At 39.4% G+C, this 21,985-nt stretch overlaps 1 protein-coding gene across 9 annotated transcripts in view; it reads left to right on the top strand.

Moving 5' to 3' along the window:
• grm8a (glutamate receptor, metabotropic 8a) overlaps positions 1–21,985 on the top strand; it is a 301,421-nt gene that overhangs the window by 164,096 nt on the left and 115,340 nt on the right. For all 9 annotated transcript variants that reach the window (XR_010925655.1, XR_010925657.1, XR_010925656.1 and 6 more), the window contains one exon: positions 974–1,111. Coding sequence is in view for 5 of the 9 variants with exons in the window: in XM_067581367.1 (XP_067437468.1) it covers positions 974–1,111 (138 nt within the window). In the remaining 4 variants the exon portion in view is untranslated. The remainder of the gene's footprint in view (positions 1–973; positions 1,112–21,985) is intronic.

Genomic DNA, 21,985 nt, shown 5'->3' on the forward strand with positions numbered 1-21,985 from the left:
ACACAGGACTTATTTCCCTGGCAGCAGAGGAGATTAATCAAGGCAGCTCTTGTCAGCCTTTACAGCGAGTCAGGCATGACACAGACTGTCCAAGTCAGTCTGATAGTCCCGAGGGATTTCTCCATCCTCCACGGTTTGTTTCACATGCGCCGTGTCGCCCCTCTTATGCAGTCCCGGTGGTGCTGGAAATGACACCTTCTTTTTATTAGTGAGGTGTAAATGCGTCTTTGCAGTCTTCCTGTGTCATACCCGAGGTCTTCATGAGCAATCAATAGCTCTGCCTGTTCTCAATCTAGCAGAAACCACTCCAGTGATGGTGTTGTGTTACAAGGAGGGGCATCTTGTCTTCCTAACATGCCATATTTCTCTCATAGACAACAAAACAAAAGTGTGGTTTCCCAATTAATTATGATATGAACAAAGTAGTACAAGGAGTGTGTTTTCTTTCAGCCATCTCTTCATCTCAGCCTGCCAGCCTCTGACAGGTATTTCCATTCCTACGAGTGGAGAAATGTGTTCTTCCCTTCTCTCCCCTCCTCTCTACTTATTAAATTGGACAAGTAGCCAAGCATATTGTGAAAGCTCAGTCTAAAATGTTGGCTTTTCCTTGCTCGCGGCTTCAGTATTTGATAGGAGTTTCAATACTGAATGGTTCTGCGGAAATGGCTTTTCAGCCATACTTTATTTCCATAGGCAATTCATAACATATGCTTTTGTGAGTCAAAGCCGTATTACACTGCCATGGACACATGAGACAGCCTTAGTATCCTCCTAATAGTACAACATTAAACCAAATCTGGGAGGTGTTGATATCAGCTCTTATAACCAGAGTAGATAGCTAAATGTATACAGTACAGTTTCTAAAAGACATAGAAAGACATAGAAAGAAAGAAATAGAAAATACTAAACCCAATCTTTAAAAAAAAAAAAAAAAGATTTATCTCTTTTTTTTTTTTTTTTTTCTTTTTCGCAGCGTTTGACAGGTATTTCCGTAGCCGCTCACTGTCCAACAATAGAAGAAATGTTTGGTTCGCTGAGTTCTGGGAGGAGAATTTCAACTGTAAGCTGGGGATGCATGGCAAACGACCCGGTAGCCTCAAAAAATGCACAGGTAAGACTCCTACACCTTGACTTCCGACATTATGAGTTTCTCTCCATTATGGTTTCCACCTCTCTGTCTTTTTGTTCTCTTCCTATTCGAGCAGCCCATAAAAAAACAAATCTGGGCAGATTTACCACATCGCATCTGGCCCTGAAATTGTCAACAGGGAGAAACACGGGGGTTTAATTAGTATATATATTGTAAAGAGCGCTGCTGGCTCTAATAAGTACCCTTAAAGCACAGATCACACTAGCTGTTAGACTAGAGTGAGGAGTAATACGGCTCAACAGGAACAATTGTTTGTGGACTGGAAGCTAAAAGGAAAATTAAATAATTGTAGGAGACTGTGCTTGTAAACATGGTCATTCAGTCTCCTGTGTGTGTGTGTGTGTGTGTGTGTGTGTGTGTGTGGGGTGGGTGGGGTACACACATGTATTTATGCTGCAATAAGCACTTCCTCCTGTCATTTTGTGCAGTACATGTGGTTTGACCTGCATTTTGCTGTCATATCAAAAATGCTTGGAGCTTGTTATTTTACACAAGGCCGAGCACCGCAACTGATGTGTAACCTGTGTGTCTTGTGTTTTGTGTGTAAGATCAAGGTATGTCTGCGTGTGCACTTTCACAGTACCTACGCCTGCAAAACAAAAAAGAAAAAAAAAAGTGACACACTCACAGCAGAGTCAGTGATGACATCACCCGTAAGTTTGTTCAAAACATAAAACCTTTCCGGTACCGGTACTGTATGACCTCAAGCTGCTGTGATTGAGTCTGCATGTTTATGTGCGTGTGTGCGTGTCACAGTGAGTATTCCCCAGCTGATGCCCGTCATTAGTTCACATAATTAGGTTTGTAAAGGCTGCGACTCTCCCATTGACCGTCTATTACTTGCGCTGGCATCTGTGTATATGGGCGTGTATGTGTCGAGGGTCCTGTAGTGGCGCGACAGAGTCCATTAATTCCAAGTGCTGGGGTTCGCGACCTCCAAATCATCAACACAGAACCCAATCAGCAGCCTGCTGCTCAAGGTCGCCGGGATGACACAGCTGATGGGAGGATGTGGAAACGGGTGTGATTATTGCATGTGATTGGGCTGAGGGGGACAGACAAATAGAAAGAGAAATTGTGTCAATAAGCGCAAATAAGAAAATTAACAGGAAAAGACGCTGACAAATATTTTTTTTTTTTTAAAATCGCGTGGATGCACAAATTAGAAACCAAGAGGCGAAGAAATAACAATGAAATGCATGAATAGGAGAAGAAGAACATCAAATTTGAATGGACAAACAAATAAGACACAGAGCAAGAGAAGGAAATGAGAATGAAAGCAGTTGTTTCTGACATGACTTGAGCCTAATCCCCTGCCAGGTTTGTTGAATACACACCCAGATAATGGGTTCTGAACCATAAATGAACAGCACCCGATTTTTTATTTTTTTTTTTCAGTAATATTCATTGTCCCAGATTAAGTTTTAAATTCAATATTCAGACAACGGTCATGGTTTATCCTCAGTGACTTTTTTTTATCAGTTTTCTCCAGATTTGTTCGGCGGTGCAGGATAAAGCTTGACTGATGTTGCGGAAGTGTTATTTTTACCTCATGATCTGATATCGGTCAGATACGATTTTGAAGACCGACACCTTGCAGAGTGTATGTAAAAATGGCCAAGAGAGCTTTTCAGATTTTCCTATTTTCATCTGGACCCCCTCCTGTTGCAGCAAGCTAAACCAAAAGACACAGCAAGCTATTACGGCCTGATTTATCTTTTTTATTCATTCATTTTTTTTGTCGATAGTGTTCTGATTTTTGTTTTATCACGGACACCTCCGACCAACCTTACACACATCTGGGCCTCCTCCCATTACATACAAGCCATTTGAATGGAAAATCATACAATATGGCCCAATGAAATTCTGACTTGTATTTTCCTACTGTTAAAACTTCCTCTTCTATTTACAGCCTTTATTTGAAGGTGGGGTTCAAATACAAATAATGCTTTATTATTTGAATAACATAGGTACTTCGTTTAACTATTATGTTATAAAGGTTACTCTATAGTCTGTGGGCAGCTAAATGCATACATATTATGAGTAATATAAATGGCATTGGAACACAATTGAACAAAGAAGTCAAAGAGCACTCTATAATTGATATCCAAGCAGTAAGAAAGGCCGCCCCAAGAAATTGGAACCTCACATTTGTTAGAAATGTTTCTTTCAGTCAAAACTCCACTTACAAAACAAACGACTCTCTACTGCTCTAATTAATGAGAACATCTGCTATATTAGTTGTAAAGTTTGAAAATACATCAAATGGTATTGATGTATTTTCAAGTATTTACAAGTGGTGGTAATCTCTCAGATAAATAAAACATATGGAATCAACATTTTATAGGAACATCATATGAGCTTTTTTAACATTTAATAGTGTGACATTTTGTTTTCACACTGAAAACACTGCATTTCTTCTCAAAGATTATGAGCCTGACACAGTGCTGTAAATCAATGGCGCCTTTATTGGCAGTGCAAAAAATATGTTTTGCTTGAGTTAATTTAACTCTTTAAAAAAAAAAAGACCACTAACAAACAAAGAAAATGAACTTCTAAATGTCAGAGTGCACGCCGAAACAAGGTTTTGAATTCTGTCTCGCAATCTGTAGCAATTGTTTGGTTTCCTCTGATGCTGATTGAGTGCATCAGTGTTTCATCAGGCAGTTGTCAGCTGTTGCTCTCTTTTAACCACATGACTCACATATCACATTCTCACAAAAGATATAACTTCTTTTGTTACTGTCTTTCATTCTAACCTGCGAGATATTCTTTTAACTCGATTCTTCAGTGCGAGACGAGTTACATGAAGCCAATGCATATTTTATGGAAATCTATCCCAGTATTCTGTAGAAAGTAAAACTACAAATACAATGTTGTTATTATTTTATGGTTGTTACTGCTGCTTTACTACCACCAGTTCTGGACATTTGGCCTCCAGTCCAATAAATGCATCTTAATGATTTATTTAAAGTACATTACAGCAACTTTCATGTTTCATCATTTCATCTTCCATCAAGTCTAGCACAAAAGAAAAAAGGTTATGTTTCTGCTGTGCTTATAAACACATCAACCAGGACAACTCAGATACTGGAATAAAACTCTGTTGAAAGCGTGCAGTCAGGTAAAACAGATGCTTGAGGGGAAGCAGACTGAAGCAGACATCAGATTTGCAGATAAGCCTGCACACTTTACATGCTCACAAACGCGTACACACCCAGTGGCTGCCAATAAAATCATGAATGAGTACACAAGCTCTGTCTTAATTAATGCGGCTCGCCTGACACCTGATCCGAGTCTCACCGGCCTTGTTTTTCTTAAGATACAGGTGTGCATACGACTCGCAGGCATCCACACATTTCTCAGTAAAATAAAATATTAGTTTTCGCTTTATTAAAGAATATAAACCGTCCTCATCACACTATTCCCATTAAAGCTGGTAAAATCAGACCAAACACCGACCGCCCGGCATTAAAAACGGTGTCTTTAAAAATTTAAATACAGCTAACAGTTTGTTTTTACGGTTGTAGGAATTTGGCTTCATTAGTTCCCGGAGCTGGACCTGCGTCCAACTGGAATAAAATGCTAGTAAAATAAAAGGCTGAAATATAAATCTGTTCACATTAAATGCACAAAAGATCTCAGATGCTGCAATTTTCACAGCCACAAAAAATTTTGCCCACCTATTGTCGCTCTCTGTTTATAATCCCATCATGCTCTGCAGGAGGGATTCACAGCTCCTCATAGAAAATGAATGGGAGGTGGCAGCTCCACATAACTCGCCGCACCGTGACTCCGGTTGAAACTCTTAAATCATTACATCCTTGTTCTGTGGAACCAGCATTGCCCTGGGCTCTCTCACTCTCTCTCTCATATACACACACACACACACACACAGTCATGTTTCCATCACTTCAGAGGACATTACATTGACTTACATGTGTTTCCTGGAGATCCTAACCTCAACATATCCCTAAACTTACCATAACTTAAAACCAAGTCTTCACAATTGGAGGCGAGTCCCCACAACATGAGGAATACCTGGACCGCACGCACGCGTATTCTGTCCACACACTTCTCCACCTGGGCACATGAATGGATCCATTGCACCAGTGAATAGCACATTGGTTGTGACAGAAGCTATAAGCCTCAGGTACACACAGAGGAATTAAGGTGCAGTGTGAGCAGGAAACAAGGTTGTTACACTGTTGGGTGTCGTTTTTTTTTCTCTCTGTCTTCTCTTCTGTGTGGGTTGCGACTTGTAGCTCTCCGGGGAATGACACCAATATTTTATCTTTCCTTTCCTTGACTCCTGTGTTCTTTCTTCACTTTGTTGACTGTCAATCTTTAGTCAACTCTCTCTCTGTCTGAATTTGTGTCTCACCGTCTTTCTATGTCTTTATCTGTCATCTCTTCCTTTTTTCTCACAGCAAAATCACATTTAAAGGTCTTTATTTGATACAGTATTGACATTGCACTGTATCACTATTGGCAAACACCTACAGTATAATACATTTACACAAAGAAAACAAAATCTATTTGATGCATAACTTGAACATCAGTTTAATAATAATTTATAAATGCAAATATTTTCAGTTTTTAATTTGTCAGTTTAAGTGTGAAGGCTGTAAATATGATCTGATGTGCAATGTATGAATACAATCTGCTTTTACTTAAGACATTGATTTTTTGTTAGGGGTCTATGAGTTCTAAACTTATATTGCTACAGAAAACCTCACACAAATGTCTCTGTAGTTATCAGGACCAAATTTAGAACTATTTATAAACAGAATATTTTCTCTGTTTCATTTCATTTTGTCTCAGTAACTCATTTCACTCCCACTGGTGTGTACTCGGTCAAAGCTCAGATTCTACAGGCGGCCACAAAAAACTAAACTGCTGTATCATTTTGTTATACTTCATTGTAAATGTGGCAAATAAAAGTAAGCTAGGTCTATAAACAAGGCATACTTTTACATCAGTGCTTATATTTACAGTAAATAGTTAGGGTGGGATAGTTCTCGTTGAAGAGCTATTTGCAAAGCTATTTGTAATAATATATATTTTATGCAGCTGTATATGGATGTAACTAGTGTTCCAAGCCTGGTTTAATGGGTCCAATAACACTCATTGAGAAGTGTTTCCCCCCCGACTAAATGGAGGGAAACACATGCTGCAGATACAGGCCATGAATAGCCAACCAAGCAATACAGAGTGTCTTTGATTTGATCACTAGATACAATTAATAAAGAGATATTTTGTAGTTGAATTGAGGACGCTGGTGCAGATAAACAGTAGATGAAAAGAAAAATCAAGTAAATAAATCAGCTCTGCAGTGGTTCATACTTTTTTTGGTTTAATTTGAGGTCACACCTATATGAAAAGCATTAGCGTATTTAATAATTTACTAAGCGAGTTAAAAACACTCAGTCAGGTGAGAACGACACTGTAGAGGATGTGTGGAAGAGAAAATCCTATCTTAACAGTTTTAGCTTTGCGGTCTACTTTCCTTGATTAGCAAGATTAGCATCAGAATCTCATTCTTTTTGCAGCTGCCTAATGATGGTTCCTATTTAATGGGAAAATACAGAAGATTATCAAATGCTTACACACATGCATGCACAAAGCTTTACATTTCCCTAGTTTAATATAAAATATTAATACTTTACAGACCGTTATTAATGGGAGAATTATCTTCTAAAAGCTACTGAGCGATAGTTTGATGCCCTTGCTTTCCGAACATGAGGCTGCATTTCTTAGTTGATGAAAAAGTATGCTTTTGAAGATGCAAAGTCTTCATCCAACACTAGTGATGTGTGCATGGATCTGTCTGTGTGAGATGCACGCTACAGTTCCAAGAGTTAATTAGATCCCGACTTAGCCCAACATGCACGAATTTACAGTACCCTCGCGCACAAACACATGCTCACTCGCTGCAAATAGACCATATCCTAACAAGGTCGATGGGGAAGGAGAGTTATAAGGTTCGCGGGCTGGATTAACTGTTCCCTCCTCTGTGAAAAGGCCTCAGGGCCGAACAGACTGGAAATATAGAGACAAACACAGATGGAGAGCTTGATGGAGAATTAGAGACAGGCAAAGAGAGAAAGATTGCAGACTAGGAGACAACGACAGAAAGTGCTTTATGACTCTTTATAGCATTCGTTTTCAGTAGGTGAGATTGTGAAGCGCCATTTAGCTGCAGTGAAATGATCCTTTTTCGTCTTCTTGTAGAGGACATGGTTATTTAACTGCTCTCACAGATGACTCTTTGTGCGTATGTGTGTGTGTGTGTGACTGATTGATGAGAGGCAGACATAGAAAACAGAGCATAAGTATCCTCTGTGCTTTCTACAGAGAGCACATGTGCACATGAGTGCTTGTTGCCATCGCAGGTAGTACTGTGTACTTGAATGCATCGATGTTGAACTGCCCATCTGTCACTGTCACAGACAGACACATACGCACGCACACACACAGACACACGCAAAGTAATCCATCTTGAGCAGGCCCTGTCACACACCACTCTTTGTCATTGATACACACCCAAAGGCACATCCTCATATAAACTACTGCAGCACACAAAACAACAAAACATACACTAGTGAAGGAGCCTTACACACGGAAACGATAAAAATGATATTACATGTATTGTACACATAGATGTATTTGATGTTATGAGCTCTAAATTCAACACTGACAAACTGTAAAGTTGATATGGTGAATGTGTTAGTTAACAATTGCCTTTTTACACATTTAGCAGAGAAAGAAGATTGTTAGCATTCATTTGGAGTTGTGTTTCTAGACATCCAAGGGATGTAAGTCCGATGTTCACTCTGCTTTTAACTCTCTTTTGGTCTGCACCGACTCCTGAGGGAAATATCTGGCTCTTTAGCTGCTAAATGCTCTACTATGTTCACTAACTAGTTGCTAAGTTTGTCTGTCTGCTTTTCAGTGCTGGGCAGGTAGTGTACTGTGGGTTTATCAGAACTTTTATCTAAAAACAGCTGCCTACTGTTGCTGGAAGCCACAGACAATGACCTGACAGATGATAAAAAGCTGCAGAGTTGGGTAATAATTCTCTGTTGGTTTGTCACAATGAGTACCCCTTTCACATTACACATGGTCATTTGACCCATTGTCAATTTAAAAATATTGATTAGTGCAGCTTTTAATTAAATCACTTTGGTAATAAAATCATTCTATTAGTTGGTTTATAAAATGGCGCACTATTTATGTACACACAAGCATCAGCACTTAAACTGTAGTTATTGCGGACCAAGTTTTGGATTTGTACAACCTAGATCTTATTTAGGTTTTGACCATCATTCCTGTCAGTTGTATGCACAGATTTTCTGTCTGTTTTGACCAACATCACTGTCAAATGAGTCCTCAAGTTAGTGTCAGGGTGCGGGTTAGGTTTGGGGTTAGATTGGTCTGATTGTCTGACTGCTTCTTGCCCTGTTGGATTCTGTTCTAGCGATGTTGCCACATCTCCAGATCTCAGCAATTAACAGCCAATTCCAATGGCCAAATCTGTGAAAATTAGAGCCAGGTTATAAGCAGACTGCATGTTTTTCCTATTTAATTTCTCAGACGCTAATGTGTTTTTTAACAGTGCTAAAAGGTAAGACGACCAACACAGTCGACAGTCATACAAGCCAGAGCCAAATTTATCATAATTTTTCTCCATTCTTTCTTGTCCCTGACTGTGCAAGGCTAAAAAAACAAAAACAAAACAAAAACAAAGATTCAATGCATGTTGTATATGAATGTGTAGCATTAGACCAGGTGTGTGTTTCTGTCACAGCATGTATCCCTGACTGTGTACATGTATGCATTCACACATAAAAACACCTTACTCACAACTGCAAATACACACACATTTCTGTATGCAATGCTGGGTTGTTGCAGCTTGGAGAGAACAAGTGCTGCTCTACTAATGTGATTTTACGGTTCATCCTCTCTTCAACAATGCCTGTTTTCTCAGCTGAATACCTCCACATTCTCCCCTTCTTTTCCTCTCTTCTCTCCCTCATTCTGTTGTTTTCATTTGTATGTTTCCTTTGCGTCTCTAAACATTCCTGACATAAACTTGTCTTCTATTTATCATCTCTCATTCCTCCTTTTGTTTATATTGTGTTTTTCCAATCCTTCTGTCTTGTTTGATCCAATTTTCTAACTCTCTCCTCTCACTACCTTTATTGTGTTCATTCTCTCCCTTCACTTGTATCTCCTTGTGTTCCATCCCTTTTTTTTGTGTGTGGGTATACGTGCTCTAGAGCGGTACGACGAGAGGCTGGCTGACGTGAGTCAGCATAATATGAATAATGACGAATGAATAATTTATATTAGCTCTGTGTACTATCAGCAGTAATATATACCCCTAATAATGTAGAGATGTAATATATATTAGCCACATATGTCAGAGGCATCACATTATTCATGAAAAGGTGGTGTTCTGCAGCAAATTGCTCTTTATAAAGCAGACAACATTCTTGCTGCAGTTTGACAGTAGGTCTGAGGAGAGAGGGGAAAGAGGATGAAAGACGAGGATGAGGAGGCAGAAGCAGGCTCAAAGAGAGCACTTTCACTCAGTAAAGAAACCCACCAGGCAGCCAACAAGAGCCATTAAATTATTACATCTGGGGTCTTGTTTCTGCAGTTTTGGCCTTAATTTCTATACTCGGTAAGTTAATTACTGAGATCTGGAGATGTGGCATTATTCTTAAAAAAAAGTTTGTGGAGGCACAAAACAAGCAGTCTGATTATCATACAGGTTTTACAGAGTAACTTACCTCCAGATGGAAAAGTAGTGTTTCACTGTCCTCTCTGGTTGAAAGTATCAAGACCCTTTGACCTAGAGACAGGCAACAGTGATGTCACAGAGTACTGACACACCTTGTAGTGCACCTCTACATCACTGCAGTACGCTGAGAAGTTAACCACCAGAGGGCAGCAAAAACAAGATTTTTCAAGATTTTAAGCTACTTGTTAAACAAACCCCCAGAGGCCCGTTTCACCAAATTTGCAACATGCAAGCTGCAACATTAATGTTAACACATTTAACTAATCAAAAGAAATGCCAGACTTGCAACAGCTGCATGAGCATGCAAGAGCACTGGAGGACTCGCAAATGTATCTGCAATTTGTGAGAGTCATTTGTGCGGACCTATTAGGCTCATTTCAGCTTAGTTTTTGGACTCCACTAGAGTAGCTTTCATGATTCACCATTCAAAAAACTCCTTATTTATCTTATACTGGCCCTTTATGCAGTTTCTCTTTACAGGTCGTTTTAGCTCCTGTCTCTTTAAGGCCCCCCTCCTGATGAGCACACTCTGTTCTGATTGGCCAGCTTTATGTATCAGAGTTGTGTTAAGTTACCACCAATGCAAACCAAACTTTTCCTGCTTTACTGCTTCAAATTAAAAGCTTTTAAATGACTAAATAATGGTAGACTTTTATTGTGAAAAATTCACAGGAAGTGAAACATGTTCCTCACTAAAGTAGCAGAGCTTCGTTAGTGGCGCTAAAAAACAGTCGAAACAACAACATACAGAGATGTTTGGAACAATTTGTTCAGTGGATCAGTCAGAAGAGCTGCAGACGACCAGTACACCTCCAAGCACACATTATATATATGTCTGAAAATAAGGAGAGCATAATACGTCCCCTTTAAGGAAAGCAGTAAAATATTTACTCAACCTGTCAGTTGTAAACATAGACATGTTGTTTCCATCACAGTTTACAGACCTACTTAGTTGTTCCACCATGCTTTGACACAGTTGTGCTCATGCAGCTTTCCTGTGCTATTATGAGTGAGCTCACTTTAGAATTACATGGTTTAGATAATGTACTTTACCTATTGGCTTCCTCCTAATAAAATGGATTACATAATCTTGCTTTACTGCTGTAGTGCTGAAACTATCAATTATTTTCAATATCGATTAATCTGTCAATTATTTTTTCAAGTAATCAATTAGTTGTTTGGGTCATGAATTGTCAGAAATTGATGAATAACATTGATCACTGTTTGCCAGAGCTCAATATGATGTCTTCAAATGTCTTGTTTTGTCCACAACCCAAAGATGTTCAGTTTACTATCATAGAAGACTAAACTACCCAGAAAATATTCACATTTGAGAAGCTGAAATCAGATAGTTTCGACCTTTTTCTCTTATGATATAACTCAAAACGATCGATCGATAATCACAATAGCTGGTGACAGTGTTGGAAATTACTTTTTTGTTTCACCCAAAGTAGCTGGTGCATTCTAAATTATACCAGCCACTCATATTTTTTACCAGCTATTGTTTTGTAATCGCACTTTTGTGTGTAACTAACTATTATATAACGTTCATCTTGCTTTAAATAATACACATTTTCCCAATTAAACACGTATTAATTTAATATTTATTCACTTATGGTTACACATTTTTAATTCTCTCTCCCTCACACACACACACACAGTCATTACAGCTCTTTTCTCTGCAGCATTTAGAAGCTTCGTGGTCCTTGATAGCTACTAATTTTTGAATTTTTGCTGCCCACAATAAAGCTGTTGTTTATAGGGATGCACCGATCGATCGGTCACCACTGCACATAGCCACACAATGGTTCACATCGCACGCACAGCAGTACAGAGAGTAATGTCACAGTCACACACACGTTAAAGCTAAACAACATAAACTGCAGCAGAGACTTGCGTTGACTGATAAAAAACATAACCCATAGAAACAGTGATTAAACACTATGAAAATGCAACCCAAGTTATAATAGACTAGATATTCTGTTTGAGAAAGCTGCCCAATCAGTCATTCAATCATCAAACCAGGCTTTTAACTAAGTCACCCTGCCTTTCAATATTTTCTAGTTAAAAGACCTATACCTCATATATTGCACCAACATTTTCAGAAAATTGATGCTTGACTACTTGATAGATTTTTTCACACTTTTATGTTATTGATCTGACTGTTGGCACGGCACATATACTGTACATATTCTCCAGCTGAATGTTATCAAAATGATATTTGACATTGATCTCTGATTCTAGACACAAAAAAATTTAGGCACCAATTACAGAACACATGGACACACATATGCACATATACTGGCACACGGAGTTAAATCTAATGACTTGGTATTTGTGCAGCAGTGTATTGACGTAACCCTTGGCTTCAGTGCTCTCTTGTCAAATCATGTAGAGCGGAATCTCTGTCTGATGCTCATTTCCTATTCTTTCCTATTGATTATTCATTTCTTTCTTGGCAGATTAGCCCTGAAGCTAGCTCAAAGCCAGACGAGTACAGTTATAACAAGAGAACTATGCATTTGTGTGTGTTGTGTTTGTGTAGGCGGATGGGCAACTTTTTCCTTGCCTCATGTTATGACATATAAAGCAAAAACTTATGAATACTGTAAGCAAAACAGGTTCATTTGTATTGCCATGACAATGATTTATAAATGTCTATGAATTATGATGTGTGTGTGGGCTGCATCTTCCTATTCTGTCATCTCCCTGATGCCTTTCAGACATGTTTGATAAATGAGAGAAACGCTAATTAAGCAACCTTTATGTAAATGTATTCATCACCATCTGAATTGAGTTTGCATTATTCTGAGGTTTATAAATAAATTTTCTCACTTAATTATCCCCAAATTTATCTCATCTGCATCTTTAAAAAGGGAAAATAGATGTATGTATGTGAGCCCGCCTGAGAAAACAGAGAACAGGCAAGAAAAGAAAAGACTTCTTTTAGGGGAAGGGAGTGGAGAAGGAGGGAATGGAATGTGTTCCTAATTGATGTTTAATTAAGGAGCTTGTCCAAATCATTAGTCTGTCTGTCATCCGTGGTGCCATCAATCACTCTGTGTGTAAAACCTGGCTGGCACACTGGTCCATGAAGGCATCCATCAAGGCACTTAGCCAGTCAGCATTCATGCATTAGCCTCACCTCACTGCTTTAATGTATTGGTTTGTGTTTGTATTAGACACAGCGTCGGCTTCACTGGCAAAGCAGTAAAGCACATATATTAGTGGCTTCAATATCATTGTTGAGCCTCCTGACAAATGAATACAACTTCGAGTTTTGGGGCTGAACCAGTGTTTGTATAACCTAATACCATGATGACAGGAGGTTAGTAGACACAGTTCTTAGCATTGAAACATCCTTTCTCAATCAGAATCAAATTAGGACTTGCTGAATGTGTAGCATGTTTGTTCAGATATGTATTCTGCTGACTTAAAGGACCATTTACCGATTTTCAACCTTATCTCTAGCTATCCAAATTAGGGATATAGTGTTAAAAAGGCCTGCAGTTGTTGCCGATGTTCTCTGTGTCTGTTGTACTTCTGACACCAATGCCATCATTTCATATGTAAAGTGACGTAGTTGGGAGCAAGGAGGAACTACAGGCCTTCAAGTGGTGCCTTCAAGGACGGTCAAAGGTGGGTCTCCCAAAACACTCCGCCTACCATGTTAGGCTAGTGATAGGGAAAAGCAGACACTAAAATATTACACTACTAAATAATTTAAAATATCTGTATATTTAGAAGAAAACTAGTTTCATGATATGAGTCAGAATATGGCGCTGTGTAGCAGACACAGCAGAGCGTGGACGAGGAAGTGACCACCGGAGCGATGTTAAAGCTGCAGCCTGACACACAAACTTCAGCTGTTGAGTTTCACCTTGATTCCTAACATTTTTGGGGTCTACATATGAAAATGCTCTGTGTCGAGGGCTATCTGCAGGCCTGGATGACCACTACCCCTCGATCCCCAAAAGAAACGGGACACCCTACCCTATGTGGGTGCGCACAAAACGGAGGGGTAGGGCCAAGGGGGGGAATTGGGACTGGGCCTAACACTAACACAAACAAACAACTAGCTTTACAATATAATGTCGGAACAGAGATGTGGTGCTACTATTACACCTTATGAGGCCAAATATAGTGCTGTATAATCAGACAAAACAGAGTTTGGAGGAGGAAGCGACCGCCGGAGCTATGTTACAGTGGAAGCCGGAGTAGCTTTTTAGCATCGGCCAGTGACAGATGAGGATGGTCAGAAAGAATGGACTCAGACTTAAAAACTCTGCGCTTCAACAAACTTTGCAATGCTTTGGTAAACACGACTTTGTTTTCTGACAGAATATTATATCTGACTTTGACTCTGAATACAACAGCACAACAGCAACTGTGTTACCTGTAACTTTTGCGACTGCATTCAACTTTGAGCACAATCTCGTCCCGGTTCCTCGTCGTCCAAAACAATGAAAGAAACAGCTTTTGCTCACAGTTTTTCACCCCTTCATCTTTGATTGTTACCCAACCCAAGCTGAAATGGAGACAGCAGACTGGGAGGTTTTTTTGACTGTGCACCGGCAGCTCTGGCAGTATTCTGGCTTGTGTGCATCTCTTGGTAAGTTTGCATTGATTCACATAACTAACTCCAGTGCGTCGTTTGTTTTATGATCCTTGCACACCGGTACGATATATCCAGACTTGATGAGGAAAAACATTTTGTAAATGATGATAAGCCTCAGTAAAGAGATGTAATGCTGCTCACCTACTTTGTCTCTGCAAACCGGCCCCTTTGCTGCGAAATGTACTCGCCGCCTGTGTTCTGTAAACACACTGCATTCTGTTTGTTGTAGGATTCCCCCTTAAGGGTGATATGGGGAATCTACAGCCTTTTTTATGTAGATATGATTGGGGATATGTGGTAAATGTGGAGATGAGAAGTGCAGCAGAAGAAACTGTGAAAAAGAACTCAAGTGTAATCAGTTTTGGGGGGGCGTCATGAGGCATGGATAGCAGGCTGTCCAAAGAGAAAGAAATGGAGATGGAAATCATGAGGATCAGGTCCAAGAGAGGGCTAAGCCACGAGGAAGTGGCTAGGAATGGACAGATTCAAGAAGTAAGGGGGAACAAATCAGGTAGGAAGCATGATGAATATTGTTTTTGTAAGGACAAGATTAAGTTCTTAGCATTTCTGGCCATGGTGATTTACTGTGCTGCTGAGGCAGAAAGGAAATCCGAGAGAATAGAGATAGTTGTTGATGCAGCAAGAAAGTTTTTCGATATTGAGGAAATTACTGGAGAAAATGTGCAGGGGCTGTTGAGAGAGGCTTTCAGGCCCTCTCAGAGCCTAGGTTGAGAAATTATATTAGAGAATGGGATGAGGAGTGAGGAAGAATTTTTTTTTTTTTAATTTTCATTTTTATTTTATTTTATATATAATAATTTAGGGTAAGTAGGAGAATTGAGTTTGATTTTCAATCCAGTAGCAGGCGCTGTAATATTTTGGATGCCACCACCTCTAAAAACCAATGAAGAAGAAGAGGTACAGCCTTTTTCTCAGTTTTCTCTAGTCATAGCCAAAAGGGCACCAATTTCAAAAATAAATGCACATTTCTACTACAAAGGTGACCTAGTTTTAAGATATTCATAGAGATGAAGTTTCCCTTTAAGGGGGATTTAGAATTCTGCGTCACTTTGGAGTTGCAAGAACTGTAACTGGTCAGCTTGGTTTCTAATGCCGTTGGAGATGCTTAATAATTGTGTTGTGTCAAGTTTAAACACATCTTTACAGGAAAGAAGGAAAAAATAGAGGAGACAGGGTTTATGACTGGAACATAGATCACTAGTTGGAATCCCTCCACTCGTAATCGAAGTAGCCTTTAACGAGGCACTAAAAGTGACAAACGCTATCAGACGGGTTGCTGGGTTCCCAGGTTTGAATGTGGCTTGATGTTTGAAGGTTAAAGGACCATAGTGACAGTTTTGCATATTTATTAAAAGTCTGTACACACAACCATTTTCCAGAGATTAATAGATAATGGAACGTTATTAATAGGTAACAGAAGTTCTTTCATTTACGGTAGGAAAAGCAACTTGTAGAAACTTGAAAGTCAATTGCCTCATAGTAATATTTTTTCCCTTCTTTTATGCAAAATTAGCCTAAACCAATTGCTGCCAAGAAGGTAGGAAATCAATCTAAAATGTATGATATGTTAAATAAAATTAGTCAGCACAAACATACATGTAAATACACAAATTGTATTACCGGGCTACAACATGAAAAACCATCTATAAGGTCTGATAAATACTATAGACAGTAGAAATTACTGAAAACAAGACTATGTCAAAACCTGGTATGGCTAGACCATGTATGGTCAATGTGTGAAACTGTGGCCAATGTGTTACAGGGATCGTCAGTGGTTGTGTTTTCTGTAATGGTCTCAGTAATATTTGCTGGTAAAGTGTACTGACATTGTTAAGCTACGTTTGCAGTTGCAAGAGCAATACTTTTCACTCATATCTTGGGATGTTTGATTTGAAAGAGAACATTTTAATTCTAATTATAACTATTCTGATTATTATTAAGTCCCCCTGCTCTTTCATCTGTTTCACTCTGCAGATGTCTCTCATTTTTCACTCTGCATTGAGTGTTTTGTCAGGAGTGTTTATCAGTTATTTGGGGAGCTTTAACTGTGAGCTCTCCCTCAAGCCTTTATGTGGCTTTTTTCCACTTCTTTCCTGCTTAAGGAGGCTATGGTAGAAATTATAAATGAAAGTTATGACAGCATTTTGGGTTCAAATTCAGGAGGCTTATCTCTGCCCAGTTACCGCAGTTACAGTCAAATCACCTGCAGAGCAGCCGCCCCACACTAAACTGATATAACAGCTACGTGAGTCGCATGTTTTACCTGCAAGACTCGTGTATTAATGCTGTTGTTCATCGTTTCTGATGTGAAAACGTCAGAAAAATAAGAAGTTTTCGTCCTTGTATTATTTGTTATAAAATCCAAATGCAGTGCGGAGTGTCTCTCCTGCCGGCTCCTGACAGCGCTGTCAGCCGGAGAGTTGATCACACTGGGCAGTTGAGGAGGAGACACGGAGACGCTGGTATACGTCTGTTTAAACAGTTTAACCAACTTCACTACATTTAACACTGGAGCTGAAACACAGTCACTCTGCATCGCTGCTGTCCTCCACTTCCATCATCTCGCGCCGATTCATTTTGAAAGAGCAACGACCAATGAGGAAACTCCAATGTGACTGGCTGATCAACTTTATCACTCACTCACGCACAACCGTGGTTTATAGGGCTGTTGCGGTCCAGCCAACAATAATGTACACTTCCTTGGATAGATAAATATGGGTTGCATTATATACATTATACATGTGCATAAAACAGACTCTTAAGAGAAACTGATAATTAAACATGATTGTAATATTTCCCGATTATGAAATCTGTTACTCTCTGACAGTTAGTACATTGTATGCAAGGCTTCATAAGAAACATAATGATAATGAAAATTAGTTAAATGGTAAATGGACTGCATTTATATAGCACCTTTCTAGTCTTCCGACCACTCAAAGTGCTTTACATTACATTCCACATTCACCCATTCACACACACATTCATACGCTGATGGCAGAGGCTGCCATGCAAGGTGCCAACCAGTTCATCAGGAGTAGTTTCTAATCATTGACACACACACTCACACATCGATGGCACAGCCTTCGGGAGCAGTTTGGGGTTCAGTATCTTGCCCAAGGACACTTCGACATGTGGACTGGAGGAGCCGGGGATTGAACCGCCAATCTTCGATTAGTTGACGACCCGCTCTACATCCTGTTCCACAGTTCTGATTTACAATATCTCAGGGTTAGCTTGTTTACAAAATCTGTGCCAACCATATGTTCCAGGAAAGGTCAGAGAGTATGCATTGGTCTTTCATTGGTCTTTCATCCTCTTTAAGACTTCAGGTCGGAGTACAAAGTTAGATGTTTAGCTCTTCAATTCTACACTTATATTTGGATCACTGCTTTCTTCAGTAATCCTTGGTGTTCTTATCAGAGTGAGTCATAGTACCACCACCTCTCCATTTATGTTGAAGTGCCAGGTTGGACTATTCAAGTGATGTGTCATTTAGTTTAAGAGATACATGAAGAGGTCTGTTTGAAAATGCAGTATATAACAGTGAATAATGAAATGATGAAAAATAGCACCGTGACTTAATCTTAAAAGATCTCTTTAAAGCACTGGGTCCCGTCTGTGAAAACTCGTACCTTTCGTCGACCTAAAACTTTAGAAACTACAAATGGCTGATTATCTCAAAATCAAACAAAACTTTCATCATAAAATCATTTTTGAACAAAGTCATTGCCATGCCTGTGGCTTTTATTAAACAGAGCCTGTTGCATGCCTATGCAACAATAACAAATAATCAACCACAAAATATGAAAATGACTCAGGGGCAGATATGGAGATGATTGTGTCCTCATGCAGTTTTTGCTTTGCAGATCTTTTATGAGACATGAAAGTTACTTTTCATCTGTGCTTCAGCCTCTCAAGTCTTTTTTTTTTTTTTTTTTTTTTTTTCCCAGAGCTCTCATTGAAAATCCTCCCTTACCAAGCAGCCAACCAAACAAGCTGCCTGTGGTCTCCGATATCATTAACAGTGAGCAGAAAGGCTGAATTTGATTTAGCAGATGTTGGCTGGAATAGCATGTAAAGTGTATAAGACAGACAGGGTGCATATTAACATGCAGACATTTTGTCCATCCGTCTTTGTGTCTCTGTCTCCATCTCAGCCTTTATCCCTGTTTATCTCCTCCGCTCTTCTATCGTTTTCAAACAGACAAATAAGCAAGAAGGCACTCGACTCGAATATATCATTTTAATGTGTTATAGACTCATTTAAAGATGCCTTTGTATTTTGCACCTGTATATGTATTATGCACAGAGATAAAATGATTAGATCTGTGGCCAACTAATTGAGGTGACAAGCTGTTACTGACTGCAGACAATGGGTAGACAGATCCAATAAAAGCTTTATTGTATTATACCCTTCACACACACTCAGACACACACACACACACCCCTTGCTCCGGTTACAACACCTGACGCAATCCCGGGAAACACAGACAGTATGTTTCCCCAGTTACCCCCACTCATAACAGCACCGGTCGTTTAACTGTCTCAAGGCAGGATTGCGTTTTCTTGCGATATGCTGATTAATGATGCATCGTGTCGTTTCACATCTCATAAGAACAGCAGAGAGAAATTCTCATTATCTCATGACACGTTGATCTATGGCTCAAAGTAAAACACTTTGTCGTACTTTTTCCCTCGATGGGCATGTGCATGAATGCAAACACATCACCTCTACGTACAGTTATGAAGTCACAAATATGGTTGTAAAGAATGAGTGCCCTCGGTAATCTTCATGGGTCAGCATTAAAAGATCAAGACACATTCCTATATCAATATTCCTCTATTGATATTCATATGCTGAGCACATTTGGAAAGGATGTTTTTCTGGTTCCTCCTCTCCAATTTGAATTTCCCTTAATTATCATTCCAAGTTCCAGTGTGTCTTTGCAAGTTTTACATTAACAACGAAGCAGCTAGTTGCCTTCATTAACATAGCATTTATAAACACTTGAGCGGTGCTGTTTAATGCGATGAACTATGATTGCGTGTAACAAACTTAAGCAGCTAACTACATGAGCTTCAAAGCTACATTTGGAAGCAGTGTGTTTAGCCATATTCTGAAAGTATGTGTACTGGATTTGTGTGGGCGTTTTGATACTTTTTTTTTCTTGGAATTGGAAATTACTCAACGGTGAACTGTTTCCCGTGATGGATGAAACTGCAAACTTTTAATAGCCATTGTTAAACCCTACAGGAGGAAAGTGTTTGTTGCTAAAAAGATTGATTTTCAGGTGTGGTATCACTTTAATGCCACCCATGTGTTATTTGAAGGTGTTTTGCTGTGAAAGCACTTGCTAATTAATGTCTTGTTTAGCTTTATTTATGGACTATTAGCATAATTAGCTCTGTGATTATGGTAGGACATTAGGCAGCCAGCTCAAGGGCCTTTTGTTGATTACTGAGACTGTATGGAGATGTTTCAGAATGCTCTGTTCTCAGACACTAATACAGTATATATTGCTTTCTGCTTAATGTTGCACAAATGACCAATTAGCTGTTGCTTGAATCTATATTTTTTTCACTTTGCTTTGATGCAGTGATAGAACTATACTATATTATCATTTAAGTAGTTTTAGAGATCATGGCCCTTAACTACATTCTGCCATGCCCTCTGATGCACTGGGAGCAATTCAATAGATGATGCACATAATCATCCATTGTGGATGTGAGTGTGTGTGTGTGTGTGTGTGTTTTGACAATAAGCCATATGGCCATACAGGAAAGTCAATTGTCTTTCCTGTGTTAACGTTCATATTAGAAGTTAAAGAGTCCCATTAGAGAAAGCAGACCAGAGGCAATCAGACTGCAAAAGGTGTATCAAACGGTATGATTACAGATTTAACTTCTGATTCTTTTTGCACACACGAAACCAAACGCAAATCTTTTCATTTTAATCCCAGTGCAGAAATATCCACTCAAAATTCAAACACCTCATTATCAAGTGCACCGCGGCTCCCAGCTAGCCTGTACCATACACCACACTCTTGCATCATGTTATTATGCTCACAATAACAATGATAACATGTTAATGTTAAGCAGGTATAATGTCTACCATGTTCACCGTCTTAGTTTAGCATCTTACTGTAGCACGCTAACAGCCTGACACTATTAAAATGTCTTTAGACTACACCAAATCTTTTTGGGCCAGAGTCAAAAACATGAGAGATTTGTGTGTGCATAAAATACATAAAGAATAATTTACACTGCAACATTTGTTGGTGACTAACAGAAAATAAGGACAATTATATATAGATTTGGCTGTGAGGTTAGAAAACTGGGCTTGTGGCCAGGTTTTTAGAAGTTAATGAGAAAAGCGCTCCCTTCCCTCAGTGACCACTGAGACATGATTGTGTGTAATTATGAATGCTGAGCAGGTTGTTGGCCAAAAGGTGCCTGCCTTCTCTGGATAAATAAAGGTTACTGTCATTTGTGCAGCTGGTTTTCTAATGAAATGTCAAATTAAAGGCAATGATACACAAAACAGCATGTTTGATGAGCAACAAGTTGTAAGATGCCTGGTGCTAGGAAACAACTTAATAGATTTGACCCTCAGTCTCACTCTGTTGCCTTAAGCAGGCAGTTTTTCAGGTAGTTTTAGTTATGCATTTTGTTTAAACCGTGGACTGCTGGATCACCACCCTATATGTGCTCATGAAATCAATACTGCATTGCCTCACAGCAACCAGCTGTACAGCCAGTTTTAAATCTCTGGACAGGCTGGGAAGAGTTGCTGCAGCTCAGACGAATGTGGTTATACTGGGCAGAGGCAAGGTACTCTGTTCACCCTCAAAACACAGAGAATACAGAATGTCTTCCATACAGTGTGTTGCATCTTGACATGAATATGTGTGTGTGTGTGAGGCTGAATAAGAGTTCGCTGTAGGAAAAGTTGTACTTTCCTATGCAAGCTCTGTTTCTTGTTATCTACTTCATTCCCTCACACACACACACACACACACACACTACTGTATTTGTCTGCCCTTTCTCTTTCCACACACGCACTTACAGGTATCCAGTTAACCAGGGATTGAGAGGAAATGAATTCCATTATAAGTTTAACATAATGATCAGCTTCTTAGTGGGAGCACATGGCATGGAGACAATGCTGACGAACTTCCTACTGGAGCTCTCTCTCTTTCACACACACGCACACACAGCACCACCACCACCAACAACAACCAACAACAACAAACACACAAATACAGACAAAGCACCCGACAGGTTTCTATAACTGCGGATTGGATTTCATTCTCAGGACTCCGTTAATTCCTTATGGAAGCTCATATTGATGGAAGGGCATCTGGTCTTGTTAATTCAACTCAGCCCA

Source organism: Thunnus thynnus, chromosome 23, assembly GCF_963924715.1.
Source record: "Thunnus thynnus chromosome 23, fThuThy2.1, whole genome shotgun sequence".
In the NCBI taxonomy this organism is placed as follows: domain Eukaryota; kingdom Metazoa; phylum Chordata; class Actinopteri; order Scombriformes; family Scombridae; genus Thunnus; species Thunnus thynnus.